This window comes from Petaurus breviceps, unplaced genomic scaffold (genome assembly GCF_028583685.1).
Source record: "Petaurus breviceps papuanus isolate PSGF00001 unplaced genomic scaffold, PetGlider_PUasm1.0 126, whole genome shotgun sequence".
In the NCBI taxonomy this organism is placed as follows: domain Eukaryota; kingdom Metazoa; phylum Chordata; class Mammalia; order Diprotodontia; family Petauridae; genus Petaurus; species Petaurus breviceps.
Window position 1 is genome coordinate 75,932,438 of NW_027185655.1, and position 24,011 is coordinate 75,956,448.

Sequence of the window (24,011 nt, forward strand, 5' to 3'; positions counted from 1 at the left end):
GTTTCAGTAATTAGATTTTTGGCTTAGCTCCTCAGAAAATGGCTACTTCAAGGCCTTATTTTTTTTCTTTTAATTTTTTCAAAAAAAATTTTTTAATTAGTTAATTAATTTTTAATGTTTGACATTCACTTTTGTAAGATTTTGAGTTCTAAATTTTCTCTACTCCCCACTCCCCAAGATGACATGCTGACATAGGCTGTACATGTATGATCATATTAAATGTATTTCCACATTAGGTGTGTTGTGAAAGAAGAATCAGAACAAAAGGGAAAAACCATGAGAAAGAAAAAACAAAAAACAACCAAAAAAAGAGAAAACAGTATGCTTCAATCTGTATTCAGACTCCATAGCTCTTTCTCTGGATGTGGATAGCACTTTCCACTATGAATCTTTTGGAATTATCTTAGATCACTGAATTGCTCAGAAAAGCTAAGTCTAACAAAGTTGGTCATCATACAGTGTTGCTGTTACTGCATATAATGTTTTCCTGATTCTGCTTACTTGACTCAGCATCAGGTCATGCAAGACTTTCTAGGTTTTTCTAAAATCCTCCTGCTCACCATTTCTTATGGAACAATTGTATTCCATTACATTCATATACCACAACTTTTCAACCATTCCCCAATTGATGAGCATCCTCTCAATTTCCAATTCTTGGCCACCACAAAAAGAGCTGCTATAAATATTTTTGTACATGTGGGTCCTTTGCCCATTTTTATGATCTCTTTGGTGTATAGACCTAGTAGTGGTATTGCTGGACCAAAAAGTATACAGTTTTATAGCCCTTTGGCATGCTTTAAATTGTTTTCTAGAATGACTGGATTAGTTCACAACTCCATCAACAATGCATTAATGTTCTCTTTTTCCCCACTTCTCTAACATTTATCTTTTTCCTGTTTTGTCATGTTAGTCAATCTAATAGGTGTGATGTGGTACCTCAGAATTGTTTTAATTTGCATTTCTCTAATCAATAATGATTTAGAGCATTTTTTCATATGGCTGTAGATAACTACAATTTCTTCATTTGAAAGCTGCCTGTTCGTATCCTTTGACTATAAGTTGGAGAATACTTGTATTCTCATAGATTTGATTCAGTTCTCCATATATTTTAGAAATGAGGCAAGGCCTTACTTTTTAAAACGCTGTTAAGTATTTATATTTTCAGAACTTTTTTTCTCTCTATGTTCTAGCATTAAAAATTCATAATCATGTTTTTCTTTCCTTTTAAGGGTGTACCTCAGTTACCATGTGCCAAAGCATTATACAATTATGAGGGAAAAGAGCCGGGAGATCTTAACTTCACCAAGGGCGACATCATCATTTTGCGTCGACAAGTGGATGAAAATTGGTATCATGGAGAAGTCAATGGGATTCATGGATTTTTTCCCACTAATTTTGTGCAGATTATTAAACCTTTACCTCAGCCCCCACCTCAGTGCAAAGCACTTTATGACTTTGAAGTGAGAGACAAAGAAGCTGACAAAGACTGTCTACCATTTGCAAAGGTAAACTTTCTCAAGTCAGACATTTCTTTTTGTTTTCAAAAAGAAATGTCAAAAAGACATTTTCATTTTGTTTGTTTATTTTGAGGCAAATGCAGTTTACTTACCCAGGGTCACACAACTAGTAAGTGTCTAAGACCAGATTTGAATTCGGGTCCTCCAAACCCTAGAGCAGGTACTCTCTGCCACCTAGTTGACCCTGGACATTTTTTTTTTGTTGTTATTGTTGTTTTATGGTTTTTTTTGTTGGTTGGTTTGGGTTTTTTTTTTGCTTTTTTGGAGGAGGGAAAGGCAGGGCAATTGGGATTAAGTGACTTGCCCAAGGTCACATGGCTAGTTTTTGTGTTAAGTGTCTGAGATCGGATTTGAACTCAGGTCCTCCTGACTCCAGGGCTGGTGGGCTATTCACTGTGCCACCTAGCCGCCCCTGCTTTATGTTTTTAAATCATAGTCATTTGCCCTTAAACCATTGAACCTTGTAACCTGCCTCCTCCTCTCCCCGCCTCCCCCCCCCCAAAAAAAAAGCCATTTAAGGAAAACTAATAGATATCACTATTATGTTTGTCAGGGTATACACCATTCCACATCCATAATCTTAACACCTCTTAATTGGGATGTTGAAAGTGGGTTTTATCATCAGTTAATTCAAGTTAGTCAGAGTTCAACTGCCTTTCTCCTCACTATTTTGGTTGACAGGTGTGACTGAGTGGGACAGATTTATGGCTAATTGTACCTCTTTCTTACTTCCTTGTACTTCCATTTTATATGAACCAGTTCCTAACTTTAAATAGGATCTTAATTTTTTAAAAAATAATAGTCAATAGAGAAGCAGCATGACATAATGAATAGAACTGACCTCAGAGTTTGGAAAACACATACTGGGCTGTGTGATCCTAAGTAAGACCCTTAACTTCTCAATGCCCTGATGCAGCTCTCTAAATTTCAGAATAGTTGACCACCTGCATTGATGAGTTTCCTCATGGGGAGTTCCAATGAAATTGCATGTGATCAGAAAAAGTAATCATCATTTGCCAAAAGTAGTTTTGTTCATGGGGCAGTTAGGTGTCCCAGTGGATAGAGCATTGGGCTTAGAATCAGAAAGACTCATTTTCACGAATTTGAGTCCAGCCTCAGACACTTAACCCTCTTTACCTCAGTTTCCCCATCTGTAAAATGAACTGGAGAAGGAAATAGCAAACCACTCCAGTATCTTTGCCAAGAAAACCCCAGTTGGGGTCACAAAAACATCAACTTTTGTTCACAAACTATTATTATATGAAATGCCAGTTTTTAAAAAAAAAATAATCCCAAGTGTTTTCTTTTTTTGTTTTTTCATTTATCATCAAAATGGTATGCCTCCCCCACAAAAAAAAAAAAAAAACCAAAAACCTCCCAGCCCCTTCCCTTAAAGTGTGGATATGTCATGCCAGGGAATGGAAATTTGAATGAACTAGTGGGATTCGTAAGTTAAAGTCTGCTTCTGTGATTAAAAGGGTATACAGTACCAGGAAAGTTGTCTACTGAACTGATAATGGGTACGCATTTTAAGGGACATGTTACCTCTGTAAGTAAAGTTTGTAAAGCAATAGAAGGGCATTTAGTTTCATCTAAGAAAAGTTTTCGAGTGAATCTGACACTAACCTGGTCCCTTCCTATCTTTCCAGTCTTTTCACACCTTACTCTTCTTCACATACTTAGTGATCCAGTCACACTGGCCTTCTAGATATTTCTCTGACAAACAATCCATCTGTGGATTTGGGGCATTTTCACTGGCTCTCCCATGTGCCTGAAACCTGCTCCCTCCTGAGCTCTACTTCTCTGACTTCTTTCAAGTCCCAGCTAAAGTCCTGCCTTCTACAAGAAGCCTTTTCCCATCCTCCTTAATGCTGAGGCCTTCCCTCTGTGGACTATCTTCAGTTTATCCTGTAAATCTTGGTGGTCATAGTAATCTACCCATTAGGTTCTGAGCAACTTGAGAGCAGGGACTGTCTTTTGCCTCTCTATTCCCTGCACTTAGTATAGTACTTGGCACATTATAGACACTTTAATAAATGCTTGTTAACTGAGTAATTGACTAAGATTCTATAAGCTAAAGGGAAGTAGGGATGGATGACAGCAGTCTAGGTATATAATATTGCAGCCAAGCTTCTTCACAAGGAAGTCACAGAAGAGCAACAGTCCTCAATCTGTCTGAAAGATCATTGAACTAGACAGCATTTGTCAGGAAACAGGCATACACAGATCACTGAGATTTTGTCCACATAGTCTGAAATTGTCAAAGGGCACAAATTAAGTGACGAGTCTTCATTAGAACGTGGAGACATCATCATTTTGGTATTTCTGCAGGATGATGTCCTGACGGTTATTCGGAGAGTGGATGAAAATTGGGCTGAAGGGATGCTGTCCGACAAAATTGGGATATTCCCTATTTCATATGTTGAGGTAAGTTAAGCTGCAGCAACTTTAAGTAGACCAGTGATAGACCCAAGAAATAAACTTTAATTGTGAAATTTCATTATTAGTCATGACTCTTCTCCCTTTCCCTTCCCTAAGAGTGAACTGTACCTTAATCTTCTTTTACAGAGGGACTAGTTGTGAGAGACAAATGGTGAGAGTTATATTAGGTATCAGGAGAAATCTGGAGTAATTTCTGACTCTTGCCTGCCCTATGATTGCTGAATGCTCAAATTTCATATGCTGCTTCCCCACCCTGCCCCCGCGGCCCCGCCCCCCTTCATTATTTATTTATTTGCATTCTTTTCTTTTCCTTTTTTGGAGGGCAATTGGGGTTAAGTAACTTGCCCAAGGTTACATGGCTAGGTTTTTTTGTGTGGGTGTTAAGTGTCCGAGGCTGGAATTGAACTCCGGTCTTCCTAACTTCAGGGCCGGCACTTTACTCACTGTGCCACCTAGCTGCCCCTAGCATTCTTTTATTTTTAAATTTTGAATTCCAAATTGTCTCCTTTTCTACCTTACCTTCCCCTACCCACTCAGAAGGCAATCAGTATAATATCAGTTATACTGAAATCATGCAAAACATCTCCATATATTATCCATATTACAAAAAAAAGTAAAACAATGATATTTCAGTTTGTATTCAGAGTTCATCAGTTCTCTCTCTGGGTAGCTGTCAAGTCTTTCAGAGCTGATCATCACTACAACATAAGGCTGTTATTGTGCACAGTGATCTCCTGGTTCTTCTCACTTCATTTTGTATCTGTCTTGCCATGTTTTTTGAGACCATCCCCTCATCATTTTTTTTTTAAAGCAATCGGGGTTAAGTAACTTGCTCAAGGTTACATGGCCAGTTATTTCTGGGTGTGGTGCTGAGTATCTGAGCCCAGATTTTATCCCCAGGTCATCCTGACACTGGAGCCGGTGCTCTTACTCGCTAAGCCACCTGGCCACCCCTAAGCAATTGGGGTTAAGTAGCTTGCTCAAGGCTACACGGCCAGGTGTTTCTGGGTGGGTGCTAAGTGTCTGAGCCCAGGATTTGATCCCCAGGTCATCCTGACACTGGAGCTGGTGCTCTTACTCGCTGTGCTACCTGGCCGCCCCTCCCTCATCATTTCTTACACTCATATGCCGCAACTTGTTCAACCATTCTCCTCCAATAAGTGTCTGAGGCTAGATTTATAATCAGGACTTAATGATTTAAAATCAAATGCTATGCACTGTGCTACCTAACTACCTCTTTTCCATAAGAAGTTATGATTAAGCCTTTAAAATTTTTTTTTATTTTCAACATTCATTTTTAAAAAATATTTAATTCTAAATTTTCTCCCTCCCTTCAGTCCCTCCTCCACCCACTGAGAAGGCAAGAAATAAGATATAAATTATACATGTGAAATCATGCAACACATACGAATGAGCCTTTCAAAAAATATGTGAGGACTTTTTTTTTCCTTTTTGGAGGGGCATTTGGGGTTAAGTAATTTGCCCAAGGTTACACAGCTAGTTTTGTGTTATGTGTCTGAGGTCAAATTTGAACTCAGGTCCTCCTGACTCCAGGGCTGGTGCTCTATTTACTGCGCCACCTAGCCACCCTCTATGTGAGGACATTTTTATGGCTTTTTGGCAGTGGTTTTGGAGGTGAGACACAGGAGGCATCTAGTTGATGTAAAGACAAATGATGTCAGTAAAATCTATTTTTAAAAACTGTGAAGGGTCCCTCCATCCTACAGTAGAAGCTCAGTGTGTCTCTTATAATATCTGTAAAGCATTTAGTACAGTGCCTGGTGTGTAGTAGGTGCTAAATAAATGCTTGTTCCCTTTCCCCTCTTAGAGATTCCACTATCATCAATGCTTCCATCTCTGACTGACCTTAAAGTGTTTCTTCTCACAAAAAGATGGACTATAATAGAATAGCAGGACCACAGATTTTAGAGCCTTAAAGGAACTGAAGAGATCAGCAAGTTCAACCCCTGTATTTTTATGGATAAGAGTGAGAGGCCAGACAGAGGACCCCTAATATGTGTCATCAAAGCATTTTAGGGCTTAGAACAGCTAGGGTCACAGAAATGAACCCGTATAATGCCTCTTTTTTCAAAATGAGAAAAAAAGAGAAGAGAATCACATTCTCAAGATCATTATGACTAGTAAGTAGGAGAACTGAGTTTAAACCTGGCTATATTTTTATTCCCAGAATTTAGCACAGTGCCTGGTAAACAGTAAGGGCTTAATATTTAAATGTTTTATCTAATCTAATCTTTTTACTGCCTGGTCAAATATATAAGAGCAAGTTAATCCTAAACCTCTAGGACTTGAATCATGCTAGGATACTTATTGATTGATTAAATGACAAATGGTAGAAACTTCAGAAGTATTGCTGGCTTGGAAGCCAATATGTGAGTTAAAGCCTCTAGGGGGACTGCAAATTAAGAGGTGTTAAGGGTCAGGACTGGCTTAGGCTGGATTGATGGTTTAGCCTTGGGAGTGGAATGATATTAGACCCTTGTGCACGATATAACCTTTAAAACAAGGAAGGTCACTCAGTAATGGCATAGAAAGGATATTCAGCAAAGATACAATGTTAGTTCATTTGGATGCAACTCTGCTTATCTCTACATTTGGCACAATGGCATCCTGGGTATATCAGTTGAGATTTTCCTGGCACTGACTACTCATACCTTGTACATTTTTATCCTTAGTCTTCAGTCATTTTATCTAGTTTTCAGAACCAGTTAAGTATTGAGGATACTTTCATTGACGTTTTTTAAGGAAAAACAAGTCTTCATTCATGGACCTTCTATCCTTTCTGCCATTGATACCACCTATATAGTAGCAGATATTGCCCCTGTCACAAGGGCTAAGTTAAAAGAGAAATTGTTAAGGGCCAGGCATAGCCCCAAAGTTCCTCCAGGACTCACAAGACCAAGACTGGTATTAATAGATGGACTGATGGGTATTTCATAGAGATGATGGCACAACTGGAAACAGTAGCTTACATTGATGCGTAGAAACTTTTGGATATCTGGGAGAAGAGCAGCAGATGCAACTGCTGTCCCCAGAGAGACTGCAGAGACTCAGGGGCCATGTTAGCAGGCAGCTGGGGTGTTGTTTGGGTGTAGTTCAGAAGACCTGTTAGGGAAAATTGGGATATGAGTTGCGAGTGAAGTAAACCTGAGTGTGCCTGGGAGGTTTCTTTGAATCCTCACCTGGTAAGTGTGACCAGTCTTTTCCAATGAGTCCCTGTTACTTGATGCCATACAATGACACCCTGGGGTTTGCATTTGTTCAGAAATGATTGATTGCTTAGACTTGGCTTTATAAATTAGCTTCCATGGAATAAAAATGGGTGCCAAAGGAAGTGTGTGTGCTTTTCTTAAACCTAAGGACTAAGAAGTTTTCATAGCCACTCGGATGCATCATAGTAATCATGCTCCACTGCTAATCATAAATCATTTGGTTAGAGGACAAATGCCCTCACGCTTCTTGAATCCTGGATCTTATAAGCAAGAAAGACAATGATACCACATTTCATCTGTTTGCTAGTGATGTGACCATAAGCAAATCATTTGACCTATCTTGTACTCAGTTTCCTCTTCTGCAAAACAAAAAGGAGGAACAAACTAGATAAATATTTGCAAAGGAGGAATGAATTATTTTAAATATCTTACTAATAAGAAAAAAAATGAAAAAACTCAAGTAAAATTGATTAGTAAACCTTGCTTTGTTACTTTATTGATTGATTAAATGATTTGTGGAGGATACTTCAGGAGAACTGTTATGGCATTTGGAAGGCATTATGTAATCTAGAACCACAAATAGAACTGGGCTTTTTTGGGTCAGTCCTGGCTAAGGCTGGTCTGATGGGTCAAGCTTAGGAATGGAATGATATTAGGTACTTGTATACGACATAACCTATTCAAAATATTAAAAAGGATATTTTATATTGAAGTAATTCCTTTAAACCTACTAAAGCACACATGAGATTTTTGCAGACAAAATAAAAAATTTCATTGATAGAAATAAGGAAGATCTGGACAAATGAAGGGATGTGCCTTATACTTGGCTAGTGTACATCAATCAGTTGCAACCCTAATTCTAACTTGTCCTCTCCCAATAGAACGTAAATTTTTTGAAGGCAGAGACTATTTCACTGTCCTTCCCTTCCCTAATCTCCCATTATATATTCAAAGACTAATACAGTGTCTGGTACACAGTAGTCATTTAATAAGTGCTTGGTGGAATTAAATTGAAGTGAATTGAGTTGAACTGAACAAAATTAATGCAACTGAGAAGTTCTGTGATTTCATGCTGTTGTTTAGCCCCACAATACACCATCCCAACAACACTGAGGGAGCTCCTTTGGCATTTTCCTGTTATGAGGTCTATGCTAGTATGCTAGCATAATCAGTAAAAGCTGTTCTCCATGATGGTGTTTTATATCTCAGGAGCTCCTCTAGGAAGATCTTTAATCATCCTGTAGGTCTGGGGTTCTTTACCTTGGGTCTGTGAACTTGGTTTTTCAGTATTTTGATAACTGTATTTCAAAATAACTGATTTCCTTTGTAAGCCTGTGTATCTTATTTTAGGCATTTAAAAACCATTATTCGAGAAGGGGTCCAGAGACTTCTGACTGTCAGAGGGTTTCATGACTAACAAAAAATTAAGAATCCCAGGGCGGTTAGGTGGCAAAAAACGCCGGCCCTGGAGTCAGGAGGACCCGATTCGGTTCCGGCCTCAGAAATTTAACACCCATACAAAAAAATAGCAGTGTAACTTTGGGCAAGTTACTTAATCCCAATTGCCCTCCTGAAGGCAAAAAAAAATTAAGAATCCTTCTTCTCTATATATGTATTGGGATCTTTTAAAGACTACTTCAAAGCTTTTTCAAAACTGGTCATTCTAGAACTAAGAGGACATTTTAATTTTTATTTAATTCATATATTATCAGAAGTGAAACCCAATGACATGGAACAGAATATTCTGGGAGTTTATGTTACAGTGGAATTTTGATAATTTAAAAAGATTAGTTGGAATGGTATCCATCAGGATTGACTTAAAAAATCATTTTGTTGGTTATTCAGAGTATATTTAAATATTCGTTTTACATTAAATGTGTGACTTCCCAAACTAAGCATGGGCAGTGACTCAAAATACCCCCCTTTTTTTTTCTTTCAGAGAAAGACCTCATTTTGCATAGGCTTTATTGCAGATACCAGTCATTTGAGGTATAATTGCCTCTAATTTGCATATATATAAGCTTATCTTATTTCCTAATCAGAGTGTATTGTGATTTGAGGGAATAGAGAGTTAGGGTAGGGTTGACAGATCCTGTACTGAAAGGAGACTTGGAGACTAACCAAGTTGCACAGGGGTATAGAAAAGCAATGAATGACATAAATTCATCTCAGCAACCTAGATCTCTTTCTAATGATCACTGTGTGCCTATGAAGGTAAACAGTGGTGCACCCATAGTACTTTTGCAAAAGTTTACAAACCACAGTCTCATTTCTCCATAGAGAAATGAATGAATGAATCGGTCAATCAGCAAGCATTTAGAAGCATTGATTATATGCCAAGTGTGATGTCAAGTGCTCTGGATACAAGGAAAGGCAAAATATAACAGAAAGCTAAATTTTAGCTCCTCCATTTAAGTGAACAAAACATACACAGTATTTGAAAGACAAATTCCTAGTTTCCCCAACTTTTTTATCCAAAATATCCATTTTTGCAAGCTTCTGAAAATTAAAAAGCAATTTGTCATCATAACCAGTACTCAGTTTGCCTCCTCCAGTGTTGAGAACTCCAAGTTTTTCATAGCAAAACAGTTTGTCCACACCCATGGAAAAGGGATTCAAAGCCTATACTTGTCTTGAATTATGGCCAATGCCCTTTAGCTGTTTCGTTTTGCTGAAATCATCTTCCCTGCTTTGAAAATCACCACCCAAAAACTTTATATCCAGTAGGTTGGTGTTTCATTACATCACTTGTGTATTCTAATAGTTGTGCCAGGCAAAATTCTGAGAATTTAGTGGTCATATTTGAAAGTATGGCTAAGCATCAGACTAATAATAAAGACTACTTGTCTTTGCTTGCCAGGTTTTATCAACTGCATGTTAATATTTGTTTTATGATACATCAGAGAAGACTGGTCTGTTTTTGTTATTGTTCATGAACGGTGCAGAAATGCCTGTTTGCACATGAGCCTGTAAGAGCAACCCTGCCCCAAACCAGAGAGATATATTCAGGTCTGTTCAACCTTTCATTTGGGGCCACTGGCTCTGACTTTTGATAGGTAGAATAAACAAGTCCCTGCCCAGGCAGGAATTACTATAATTCTGTCACACATCTTTTCATTTATGGGCAATAACACATAGGCCCCTGTTCCCATGGGGGCCATAAGATAAAGGCTATGGCTAATGACCAAATGTAATTAATCTGCTTAAATAGCAACTGGATCTTGGAGGGAGTGGTGAGGGCTCTATTTCTGCCTAATTAAGAATATTCCCAGGGCGGCTAGGTGACACAGTGAGTAAAGCGCCAGCCCCAGAGTCAGGAGGACCTGAGTTCGGCTCTGGCCTCAGACACTTGACACCCACACAAAAATACTAGCCATGTAACCTTGGGCAAGTTACTTAACCCCAATTGCCCTCCAAAAAAAAGAATATTCCCCCCTCTCAGGAGGGAGAAGATAAACTGAACAGGTGTATCTCCTAGCTTGCTCAGAAGTTCTGTACAGCTGGGGTTTTTGCTCAGTCAGGCCAGGTAGCTGGGATCAAATCTTGCCGCTTAGCCCGCTGGGACGTTTTCCTGATCCCAGACCACTGGACAGTGCTTGGTCATGACGGGGAGAAGAGTGGAGATACTGCAGATTAAATTAAAAAGTGTGTTGCGCACATATATTTTTGGGGGGCTGGGGAAGAGTAAAAAGATCACCAGAGCGAGTTGAATTCTGATTAATGAAAAAATTAAGGACCTGGAAACATAATTCTTCCCCTCAGTGATAAGAAAGGTGGTCATGTAGGGCAGTGTGATAAAATTCAAATTGAAAGAGGGGGCCACCAAACCAAACATAAGGATCCCTGCACGCTGCATATTGACTTAGAATATCACACTTTTTAGTATTATAAATATTTTATTGTATTTTTAAAAATTTTATTAACTATTTCCCAATTACATTTTTAAATGGTTCAGGGGCACTTTGAAGTTGGGGATAGAATGACAGACTTTGAAGGCAAGAAGACCAGAATTCAACTCTTTAACTACTAGCAATGTGACCCTGGATAAGTCACTCATCCTTTCCCAGTCTCCTCATATGGTAAAAAAGGGATAATAATAGCACCTACTGCACATTTAATCACAAGATCAAATGAGATAATGCATTTAAGGTGCTTTGTAAAACTTAAAAGCACTATATAAATGTTAGCTCTTAAGTTTGTTTTTGTTTGTTTTTTTTCCTGTTAAATCTGATTTTTATTTAAGTTTTATTGATTTCTTTTTTTTTTCCCAAATGCTTTATTAACTTCTGGTTTACATCATTTATTTCTTCCAGATTTCGAGTTACAAATTTTTTTTCCCGTTTTTCCCCTACCTACTGCCCCAAAATAGCGGTCCCACAGGATATCCCCTCTTCCAATCTGCTCTCTCCCATATCTTCTCCCATATCCCCTTTGACTTTTCCAGTAGGGTATGGTGGATGTCTATGCCCCAATGCCTGTATATTTTATTTCCCAATTACATGTAAAATAACATTAATAATTGTATTTATATATTTTAAAACATTTGATTTTAAAACTTTGAATTCAAGATTCATTCCATCCCTCCCTTGACACCCACCCTTACTGGGAAGATAAGTAGTTCAGTATAGGTTGTACATGTGTAGCTATGCAAAATATTTCCATAGTAGATATATTGTAAAAGACTGACAATGTTTCCCTTCCTCCTACCTCACCTTCCACTTGTTCTATTCTCTGCTTTGATCCGGTAACTTTTCAAAAGTGGGTGCTTCCAATTTCCCTCCCCCTCAGCCTGTCCTCCCTTCCATCATCCCCCCTCTCATCCCCTTCCCCCCAACTCTCTTGTAGGGTGAGATACCCTATTTAGTGTGTATGTCATTACCTCCCTGAGCCAAATTCAATGAGAATAAAGTTTTGCCTTCCTGTCCTTCCCCTCCGTTGTCACCATTTTCCCTTGCCTCTTCTTTATGAGGTAGTTTACCCCATTCTGTCTCTCCCCATCTCCTCTCGTTATATTCCACTCTCACCTCTTAATTTCACCTTTTAAATATCGTCCCTTCCTATTCAATTGGTCCTGTGCCCTCTACCTATGTATACCTGTAAACATATATACACACATTTACATATGTATTCATATGCCCATATACCCTCCTATATAGACATATATATATATATATATGTATGTATGTATGTATTTCTATTCCCTTGAACTATTTTCATACTGAGAAAAGTTTCAGCAGTTACAGTTATTGTTTTTCCATGTAGGAATGTAAATAGTTCAACTTTGATAAGTTCCTTATGATTTCTTTTCCCTGTTTACCTTCTCATGCTTCTCTTGCTTCTTGTATCTGAATGTCAAATTTTCTATTCAACTCTGGTTTTTTCAGCAAGAATGCTTGAAAGTCCTCTATTCCACTGAATGACCATATTTTCCCCTGAAGAATGATACTCAGTTTTGCTGGGTAGATGATTCTTGTTTTTAATCCCAGCTCCTTTGACCTCTGGAATATCATATTCCAAGCCCTTCAATCCCTCAATGTAGAAGCTGCCAGATCCTGGGTTATCCTGATTGTGTTTCCACAATATTCAAATTGTTTCTTCCTGACTGCTTGTAATATTCTCTCCTTGATCTGGGAATTTCAGAACCTGGCTATAATATTCCTAGGAGTTTTCTTTTTGGGATCTTTTTCAGGAGGTGATTGGTGGATTCTTTCAACCTGTATTTTGCCCTCTGGTTCTAAAACATCAGGGCATTTTTCCTTGAGAATTTCTTGGAGGATGATTTCTAGGTTCTTTCTTTGATCATGGCTTTCAGGTAGTCCAATAATCTTTAAATTATCTCTCCTGGATCTATTTTCCAGGTCAGTGGTTTTTCCCATGAGATATTTCACATTGCCTTCTATTCTTTCATTTGTTTGGATCTGTTTAACAGCATCTTGATTTCTCATAAAGTCATTAGCTTCCATTTGCTCCAATCTAATTGTGAAAGAATGGTTCTCCTCAGTGAGCTTTTGAGATTCTTTTACCATCTGGCAAATTTGGCTTTTTAAGGCATTCTTTTCCTCGTTGCCTTTTTGAGCCTCTTTTGCCATTTGAGTTAGTGTTATTTTCCTCAGTCAGGCTGTTGACTCTCGTTTCATAATTTTCTTGCACTGTTCTCATTTCTCCTCCCAATTTTTCCTCCACTTCTCTTATTTGCTTCTTAAGGTCCTCTATGGCCTGTCACCAGCTCATATTTTTCTTGGAAGCTTTTGGTGTAGGAGTTCTGACTTCACTGTCTTCCTCCTGTTCCATGCTTTGATCCTTTTTATCCCCAAAATAGGAGTCTAACGTTAGATTGCTTTGCTTGGTTTGCTCCCTTTGCCTGCTCATTTTGCCACTCAATTACTTGACATTTGGGCTTTTTGCCACCGTAGAACTCTACTATCAGAGCGGGGAGCTTTGTCAAAGTAGCTGGGGTTTTCACAGGTGCTAGAGCTATTAGTTGGGTGCCCTCTCTGAATCCAGGTCTGGCAAACTGATCACGCACCCCAGGACCTCCACCCTAGACTGCAATCCAGATTCAAGCAGGTTAAAGCAAGAGTGATTACCCCTCAGACTGGTCGCTTGGTCCCCCTACACTCTGCAGGCCAGGAGCTGAAGTTGCCATGTGGCGGTGGCTGTGCTGCTGCCCTCAGCGGCTTCTCCCTCCAGGGGATAAAGGCCGACACACTCCCAACTACTGGATCCCAAAGTCCACACTGCACTGACCTCTCACTTTGTCCTCAGCATCTGTGTGTTGATAAATCTGGAAACGGCCACAGCTGCTGGTGATCTGGAGTCCCACTAGCTTGTGGTTGGTCAGGCCCGCCCTGGGGCTAAAACCTCCAGTGTTTTGGGCTGGGGTTGGGTCCCAGAGCGCTGTGCTGGCCAATTCTTGCCATCCTGCCGAGCTGTCCTCAGCGAGAAGTTAGCTTCTCTGTGTCATTTTGTGGGTCCTGTAGCTCCAAAGTTTGTTCAGAGTTCCCTTTTACATGAATTGGGGGAGGTGGAAGCCGGAGTTCCGTGGAAGTCCTGTTCCTATTCCGCCATCTTGACTCCTCCCCCTGGACCAGCTCTTAAGTTTTATCAGACTCAGTCTACAGACTTTTGCTAAATTAATTTCCTTTGTGACAAGAGAGGTTCAATCTGGAGGGGGAGTGAAGAATGAAGATTTATATGAAAACAAAAAGTATATAATCTAAGGATAATGAGTGAACCTGTGATTCATCCTTGTACTGGTTCAAGTCAGCGCATCTCTGGGAGGTTGTGACTCAGTAAGGATTACACTGTATGTGGTCAAGGTGTAACTCAAACCCTGACTCTGTTTACTACATAAATTTTAACTTCATTGTGCCTTGGTTTCTTCATATGTAAAAAATGAAGAGTTGTACTCGATGGTCCTCTAAAGTCTAAATCCAGGTCTAATTCTAGGCTTTCATGATTGTACATAAACAGACCCTTAAAGGTTTTACAAACCAAAAAATACCAGCCCTAATCTTGCTGTTTTATAAGAGGAATCCATTTTTTTTTTTAAATTGAGCCCTCCATTAAATCCTGAAAGCTCTATATCCCTCTGAGTTGTCAGATTTTCCTAATCTTAATGAATAGGTATAATTTTTTTTAAACAGAAGAAAGAAAAGCACACCCGTGGCTGCCCAGGTTGTGTTGAAAGTCCAGCAACTCCGGTTTCTTTGAAAATATTTAACCATTTCACCATTTAGTTAGAATTTTCCTTCCTTCTCCCTTTCCAACACTTGCCTTCTCTCCTACTGGGCTCCTTACTATTTCTCAAACTAGATCCTCTATCTCCCAATGCTGACCGTTTTCCGTATCTATTCCCCCATCCCCTGAACTGTCTCCCTCCTCATCTCCTCCTCCTGGCTTCCCTGGCTTCCTTCAGGCCTCAGCTAAAACTACATCTTCTTCAAGAAGCCCCATCCCTCTTAATGTTTATCCTGTATACGTCTTGTTAGTACATAAGTGTCTCCTCCATTAGACTGAGCTCCTTGCAGCAGAGGCTAGCCGTCTTTTGCCTTTCTTTGTAGCCCTAGTGCTTGGCATAGTGCCTGGCACATTGTAGGTATTTAATAGATACTTGTTACATGACTGCCCGGCTGATTTCTAGATCAACAAGAGAAAAATGTTACTTCTTAAATCATATGGTTGAACCTGAGGAAAGCATTCCTTTTTTTCCCCCTTTTCAAATTTTGACCAGAATCATCCAGATGAATGAAGTTATTTCAGTCTTGTCTAATGGTCCAATCTGTATGAGATTTCCAAGTTAGTAAATGACTGCCCAATCAAACAAATGATCCATTCTTTTGTACTGCCCACATGCAAATCAGGCTACCTATCATTATTCTGGGTGGGGGGGGGGGGGGGCGGGGGGAGGTGTGCAGGCTAAATAGACACTAAACAACTCTGTTATATGATGTATAAGTTATTTAGGTTATATACTGGTGATTCTTCTGGAATAGCCTCTTCTTAATCCAAAACTTTTTTTTTACTGCTTTCTGGAATTAGTAAGGGAAGAAGGAAAAAAAATAAGATTGACCTTTTCATCAAAAAAAAAAAAAAAGGTAGATTGAACTGTATAAATAAAGTTCAATTTGCCTTTACCTTGAGTATTCTTTCTCTTTTAGGTAAATTTAGATAAAATGTTCAGCTGACAAAATCCAAACCCAGCTTTGGTAAACTCATTTCTATTAATAGAACGGGATCATAAGGAGGTCTGAAGAGAATGCTGATAATTCCTAATATTCTTAACTTTATACCTTATAAAATTTGATCAGCTTGACTTATATTTATATTAGAGGATGATTTTTATTACTGTAGGTTTTATTCCATGTTGGAAATTTTGTATATCTTCAGAATTTTATCCTCAGATTAGACATTCTTACAATTTTTAGGCAACCTTGGACTAAAACCATTGAAAATAGCTCACTCTTCTCCCCAGGAACAATGATTTAAAGTGTGGCTTGAGGTAGTGTTGGTAGTTGAATTGAAAACAGGTCATTTAAAATAAGTAAAGAACCCCATATCATATAGCTAAATCTGGAAGGGACCTCAGAGGGTATTAAATCTGACCCCTTTTTCTATATGTAAGGAAAACAGGGAGTTTAAGGTCAGTCACAGAAGTAGATAAGAGATAGGATATGAACCCTGGTTTGCTGACTCTAGAACTGAAGTCTATACACTAGGGTTTTTATAACCTGGAGTCTGTAATTTTTTCACTTTATTTTGATTATTTGACTATTTTGATGATTATATTTCAGTGTAACTTGTTTCCTTTGTAATCTATGTATTTTATGCTTTTAAAAATATTCTGATATGGGGGGGCGGCTAGGTGGCACAGTGAACAGAGAGCACCAGCTCTGGAGTCAGGAGGACCTGAGTTCAAATACAGCCTCAGACACTTAACACTTACTAGCTGTGTCACCTTGGGCAAGTAGCTTAACCCCAATTGCCCTCCCCCCCCCAAAAAATAATATGATATGAAGGGTCCTACCAGACTGCCAGAGGGGTTTGTGACAAGAATTCCTATTTTACCCTGTCTGGCCTCTCATGCTTCTTACTGGCCTATTGCTAACTTAGAGTTTCCTTTTGTTTAATTTTTATTAATTTGTTTGTTTTAAAAGTTTCATTAATGTCATTTATTTCTATGTCATTTCAAGATGCACCCTTCTTCCCACTCCCAACCTTCCCTTTTAACGTAGAAAAAAAGTTAACAAGATCAACTGAAGCCAGGACAAGCATCTGGCATTTTAGGCAATATTAAACACCCTTATTCCCCTATGTCCTAATGAAATTTCCCTTTGTTTTAAATCAGATTATTTTAATTTTATTACAAGGAATTTGTATGACTAAGATTCAGTTAGTGCTTATCAAGTAACTACCCACCCCCCCACTCCCCCAGCCTTATGTAAATGACACAGGACCCATACTTTGACTTATTTTCACAACACAAAAAAGATGCAAAGCCTGTTCATTAAGTGAAAATCTGACCAGGGAGTAGAGCTTTAGGATTTAGTGAAGGGCTCTATTTTTAATAGCTTATGAAATAGCAAGATTATGGCTCATGTTGTATGTATATAGTTGGCATTTTTTGGTTTGTAAATCCTCTGTGATCTTAGGATCCTAGATTTACAGCTGGAAGACACCTCAGAGACCATAAATTTTAACTCTTTGATTTTTTCCATATGAAGAAACCAAGGTACAAAGAGGTTAAGCGAATTACCCAAAGTCACACAGCCAGATACCATCAGAAGCCGGATTTGAAGTTCCATCTTCCTTTATCTCAATCTGGAGCCCTACCCACTTCACCATGATGGATCTTAAGTGTTATATACCTTTAAAAAGAATGTCCAAAAAAAAAAAAAAAAGAATGCGAAAGGTACTGATGGATGATGAGTTAGCTGTGACTAAAGCCCAAGTGAGAGCCAATGTACATAGCAGTTCACCTTTGCCTACTGAACAAAGCCTGGAATCCTTAACCTGGAATTTCAAACTGTAGGCATCTCACAGCATTCTATGGAGCTCTCCTCCCAAGCTTTTCCTGAGCCAACCAAATTGACTGACTCACTTACTCTTCCTCAAATACACCTTTTGCTCTTCTTTGCCACATCTTGGCTCATGCCATTCTTTCTGTGGGAATTTCCCTTTCTCAAGTCTTGTCTGTCCTTTGAAGCCCAGCTCAAATGCACCATCTTCATTCCATAAATATTTACTGGGCTTTTAGGGAGAACTGTTACCTTTGGGAGGTTTTAGCTCTCATTTAGAGAGCCTTCTCCTTGTGTAATCATTTCATTCTTTCTAATTATTTCTTCCCAGAAGGAGACTCTTGTAGTATACATGAAACCTGGGTATTCTTTTGTCTTCCTGGCCATCCAAGAACAAAAACCGCATTACCAAAATTGCATCTAGGAATAAAAGATTGTTGGAAATATACACTGTCATTGCCCTGAGGCCAAATTGATTGATCCAGGAGAGGTCCAGATGGAGTTGAATTTCAGAGGCATGGCTAGTGTCAGTGTTTTTAGAGGGCTTCTAGCTGGGGAGGTGTAAAGCCAATCACTAGCAGCTTTTTCTCTCTCTCTTTATTATTTTTTAGTTTACATCATTCATTTCTACAAGATTTTGAGTTACAAATTTTCTCCCCATTTGTCCCCTATCCACCACCCCAAAACAAGGATCCCACTGAATATCCCCTCCCCCAATCTGCTCTCTCCTATATCTTGCCCCATACACCCTCCGACTTTCCAGTAGGGCATGGTGGATCTGTGTATCCACAGTGCCTGTATATCTTATTTCCCAGTTACATGTAAAATAATAATACATATATATTTAAATATTTGATTTTAAAATTTGAATTCCAGATTCTTTCCTTACCTCCCTCGTCACCCACTGGGAAGGTAAGCAATTCAGTATAGGTTGTACATGTGTAGCTATGCAAAGCATTTCCATAGTGGATATATTGTGAAAGACTGACTATATTTCCCTCCATCCTATCCCACCCCCAACTTGTTCTATTCTCTGCTTTGATCCTGTCCCTTTTCAAAAGTGGGTGCTTCCAACTTCCCTCCCCTCCAGCCTGCCCTCCTTTCCATCATTCCCTCCTCTCATCCTCTTCCCCCCTACTCTCCTGTAGGGTGAGATACCCTATTTAGTGTGTATGTCATTCCCTCCCTAAGCCCAATTCAATGAGAATAAGGTTGACTCACCCTTTTGTCTTCCTGTTCTTCCCCTCCATTGTAACAGTTTTTCCTTGCCTCTTCTGTATGAGATAATTTACCCCATTCTATCTCTCCCCATCTCTCATTATATTCCTTTTAATTTCACCTTTTAAGTATCATCCCTTCCTATTAAATTGGTCCTGTGCCCTCTGTCTGTGTATACCTGTACACATATATATACACACACTCATGTATGTATTCATATGCCCATATACCCTCCTATATAGACATATATATATACACACACACACACTTTTCTGTTCCCTTCAACTATTCTCATACTGAGAAAAGTTTCATCAGTCACAATTATCATTTTTCGATGTGGGAATGTAAATAGTTCAACTTTGATAAGTTCCATATGATTTCTTTTTCCTGTTTACCTTCTCATGCTTCTCTTGCGTCTTTTATCTGAATGCCAAATTTTCTGTTCAACTCTGTTTTTTTTTTCATCAAGAATGCTTGAAAGTCCTCTATTCCATTGAATGACCATATTTTCCCCTGAAACATGATACTCAGTTTTGCTGGGTAGGTGATTCTTGGTTTTAATGCACACTCCTTTGACCTCTGGAATATCATATTCCAAGCCCTTTGATCCCTCAACTTAGAAGCTGCCAGATCCTGTGTTATCCTGATTGTATTTCCACAATATTCAAATTGTTTCTTCCTGGATGCTTGTAATATTTTCTCCTTGATCTGGGAATTTCGGAGCCTGGCCATAATATTGCTAGGAGTTTTCTTTTGGGGTTCTTTTTCAGGAGGTGATTGGATTTTTTTCAACCTCTATTTTGCCCTCTGGTTCTAAAACCTCAGGGCAGTTTTGCTTGAGAATTTCTTGAAGGATGATTTCTAGGTTCTTTTTTTTTTAATTATGGCTTTCAGGTCATCATTAATTTTTAAATTCTCTCTCCTGGATCTATTTTCTAGGTCAGTGGTTTTTCCAATGAGATATTTCAAATTGCATTCTATTTTTTCATTTGTTTGTTTCTGTTTAATAGTATCTTTTTTTTAATCAATTGGGGTTAAGTAACTTGCTCAAGGTTACACAGCCAGTTATTTTTGTGTGGGTGCCATTATCTCAGGCTGAAACCGATCCCAGGTCTCTCGACGCTGGGGACAGCACTGTTACTCACTGCGCCACCTGGCCACCCCTAAGCAATTGGGGTTAACTTGCTCAAGGTTATATGGCCAGCTATTTTGTGTGGGTGTTAAGTATCTAAGCCCGGAACCGAACCCAGGTCTCTATACTCTGGGGCCAGTGCTCTTATTCACTGCGCCACCTGGCCAACCCTGTTTAATAGTATCTTGATTTCTCATAAAGTCACTAGCTTCCATTTGCTCCAATTGTGAAGGAATGATTCTCTTCAGTGAGCTTTTGAGATTCTTTTTTCATCAGGCAAATTTGGCTTTTTAAGGCATTCTTCTCTTCATTGACTTTTTGAGCTTCTTTTGCCATTCGAGTTAGTCCTTTTTTTAAGGTGTTATTTTCTTCAGTGAGGTTGTTGTCTTATTTCATAATTTTCTTGCATCATTCTCATTTCTCTTCCCAATTTTTCCTCCACTTCTCTTATTTAGTTTTCAAAATCCTTCTTAAGCTCCTCTATGGCCTGTAACCAGCTCATATTTTTCTTGGAGGCTTTTGGTGCAGGAGTTCTGACTTTGTTGTCTTCCTCCTGTTCTATGCTTTGATCCTTTTTGTCCCCCAAATAGTAGTCTAATGTTGGATTGCTCTTCGCAGTTGCTTTGCTTGCTCATGTTGCCATTCAGTTACTTGACTTTTGAGCTTTTTGCCACAGTAGAACTCTACTACCAGAGAGGGGATCTTTGTCCCAGTAGCTGGGGTTTTCACACCTGCTGGAGCTATTAGTTGGGTGCCCTCTCTGAATCCTCCACTGGCTTTGGCAGACTGGTCACCCACCCTAGGACCTTCACCCTAGACCACAATCCAGATACAAGCAGGTTAAAACAAGAGCAATTACCCCTCAGACTGGTAGCTGCAGGGCTGCCAAGGCTCAGCCATTACTCTCCCTGGGGGTAAAGGGGGTAACCACACTCCCGAACTCCTGGTTTCCATAGTCCACAGTACATTGACCTCTCACTTTGTCCTTAGCATCTATGGGTTGATAATTCTGGAAACCACCACAGCTGCTGGTGATCTGAAGTCCCTCTAGCCAGCACCTGGTTGTGGCCACCCTGAGGCTAAAACCTTCCGCTCATGTAGGACTGGGCTTGGCTTCCAGAACATTGTGCTGGCCCCTTCCTGCCGGCCTGCCAGACTGTCTTCAGCAGGAAGTTAGCTTCTCTATGTCATTTTGTGGGTTCTGTAGCTCCAAAGTTTGTTTAGAGTCATTTTTTATATGAATTGGAGGAGGTAGAATAGGGAGCTGCATGGAAGTCCTGTTTCTACTCCGCCATCTTTACTCAGCCTCCCAATCACTAGCAGCTTTCCAGAGGAAAGCTGCTGTAAACGGCTTCAAGGTTCTGATTATACAGTATAGTGAACTCTCTATTTATTCAGTAACTTAACTAAGACCAAACATTCACAGAAATCAAAGTACAGCATTCACAATGTTATGGCATAACAAGTTATCTCTAAAATGGCCACATAATTTTCACCAAAGTGTTCATATAGTTTTAAACAAAGTACATTCATTTAATAATAACTCAGTCATTTAGTAAGTCCTTAATTCAGTCACAAAGTACAAAGATCAAAGTTTTCGATCCCAGGTCACTTTGTCTTAACCTCTTCAATCAAAAATCTCCTTTCTTCTTTATTGGAGAAGTCCTTAATTATCTAAATATATCTAATATAAATATTTCTAAATACATCTAAATATAAAGGTCAAAGTTCTCTACCGCTAGACCACAGTAAATCATGATCTTCTCAGTTTGCATTAAATACCCAAGGAGAGGTCTTTTCATCTTGACTCGAGGCAGGCTCTCAGCTTCCATGGTTCCTCTTCCATGGTCCCAGCTGCTGCCCAAATCTATCCAGCTGTCACCTGGAGTAAATGGCAGGCAGCTCTTAGTTCCTTGTCTAGCTCCTTGTGCAGTTCCTGTTCCATATTGAAGCCCACAGTGTCTAGTCCACCTCAAGTTCTTCATAGTTTCTATTCCTGGGAAGACAAAATTTAACAAAGCCACAATAACATTTATACACATTGCTGGCATCCTCATCCGTTAACTTTCTGCCTTTGAAATCAACATAAACCCAACAACAAGGTCTGAGAAATCAACACAAATCATCAATATAGTCCTAGGACCTCTGAAAATGTCAGTAAGACCCTCCTGCAGGATTTCTGTAAACATACAAGGAAATCCTCTTTCAGGGCTTCTGAACCATCAGTAAGGTCCCAGGGCTTCTGTAACAGCAGTATCATCCTCTATTAACAAACGAGTCTGACAAAGTAACACCAAAACAAAGTACCAGCACCATTGTCATGCTTCCTTCCAGTTCTCCTATCTTCTCATTTCTCACTTCTTCTCAGTTCGATTTTCTGTTCTGCCACCACAAATTCTGTTCTTAATTCATAGCAGTTCTCAGAAGTTCCCAGGATCCTAGCAGTTCTCTCTCTCTCCTAGCAATTCTGGCTCTCTAGCTTGGGCTTTTCCTTATATATGGTATTAGCTCTTCCCTGTTCCACCCCTTCCTGTTACATCAGCAACTTCCTCCCACTGTGGGATTCACAAGTTCTGGATCTTAATACTTGACAATCATGAACTTGAAACAAGGTGCTAGTATCATATAAACAAGGTGCAAGTACCTGTTTGCTTGCCATTACAAGGGGCAGGGAAGATCTTCAAATCCCCATTACCATTACAGGAGGTCTGGGGCCCTTACTCTACTGCAAAGGCATCCAAAGCAAAACATTTTAACTATGCATACATTCTCTGACCCTCAAAAATGAAAAGCTCATTCACCCTTAAAATTCTGATCATGTCCTTCCTCCCATCAAAAACATTCAGCAGTTTCCTTCTTGCCTATCAAATAAAATAAATTCATGATCCTTGCATTCCAGTCCTTCAGCACTATAACTTTAAACTATAACAATATGGTGCAATGGATAAAGCATTGGTCTTTGGGTCAGTTATGTTTGAGCTCAAATCTGATGTCAATCAGGTACTTACTAGCTGTGTGACCCTGGGAGGGTCACTTAACCTCTCCCTGCCTCAGTGTCCCCTACAGTAAAATAGGTTTAATAATAGCTCCTTTCTCACTGGCTGTCATGAGGATCAAGTGAGATAATAGTTATAAAAATGTTTAGCACAGTGCCTGGCACATAAATGTTTAATAAATGCTTCTTCCCTTCCCCTTCTTTTTCCAACTTTATCTCATACCACTTCCCTTGAAATATTATGTGGCTCAACCAAACAGGATTACTCTCCATCCTGTATTCTTTTCTGGCAGTCTCCCATCTTTCCTTTTAATCCCTCATATCTGAAATGGATTCTTCTTCCTTCCTCCCATTCTTTTCTATTGCATTCCTTCCCTTCTTTTAAGACTCATATCTGGGGGCTACCTTCTGGGTGAAGCTGTCCCTGAAAACTCTTCAGTGAAAGTGATCTTGCTCTTCTGAAATTTCTGAGCCTGTGTTTTGCATTTCTGCCATGTTCTTTTTCATATTCTGTCCTGAATCCTACTTACTGCAGAGTCCACAGTGTATCTACCTTTGTCTTCTCTGTGCTTAGTATAATTCCTTGCACGTCCTAAATGCTTAAACAAATGCTTCCTTGTATTTCATGCAGTTCAATTCAATAAATATTCAACTTATCTTTTTAAGAGAAATTCGACACCAAACATTTTTGATTCTAGAAATGTTTAATTTCAGCTTACAAAAGGCATACAAAGCATACAAACATAATTCTTCTTAAACAGGGCATAAAGCATCCAAAAATGATCTGTCACAATGGAAGCTGGCCTTGCTAACTGATTAATTCTAGGAGAGAGGAATTCTTGTGAGTATTCAGAGTCAGAGGTGTGTTTATACTCTCAATAACCTAGAATTATCAGTGGTGACTCATTCTGAGTCAGGTTTTTTGCAAAGGGCTTTTATGAAGGAGCGGCATTGGGATAC

The 24,011-nt window shown here is 39.2% G+C and overlaps 1 protein-coding gene across 4 annotated transcripts in view; it reads left to right on the top strand.

Moving 5' to 3' along the window:
* Positions 1 to 24,011, top strand: part of SH3RF1 (SH3 domain containing ring finger 1) — a 243,384-nt gene that overhangs the window by 151,891 nt on the left and 67,482 nt on the right. For 3 of the 4 annotated variants that reach the window (XM_069097176.1, XM_069097183.1, XM_069097168.1), the window contains 2 exons: positions 1,230 to 1,505; positions 3,849 to 3,944. In XM_069097176.1, coding sequence (XP_068953277.1) covers positions 1,230 to 1,505; positions 3,849 to 3,944 — 372 coding nt within the window. The remainder of the gene's footprint in view (positions 1 to 1,229; positions 1,506 to 3,848; positions 3,945 to 24,011) is intronic. The other variant, XM_069097189.1, reaches the window with a different exon arrangement.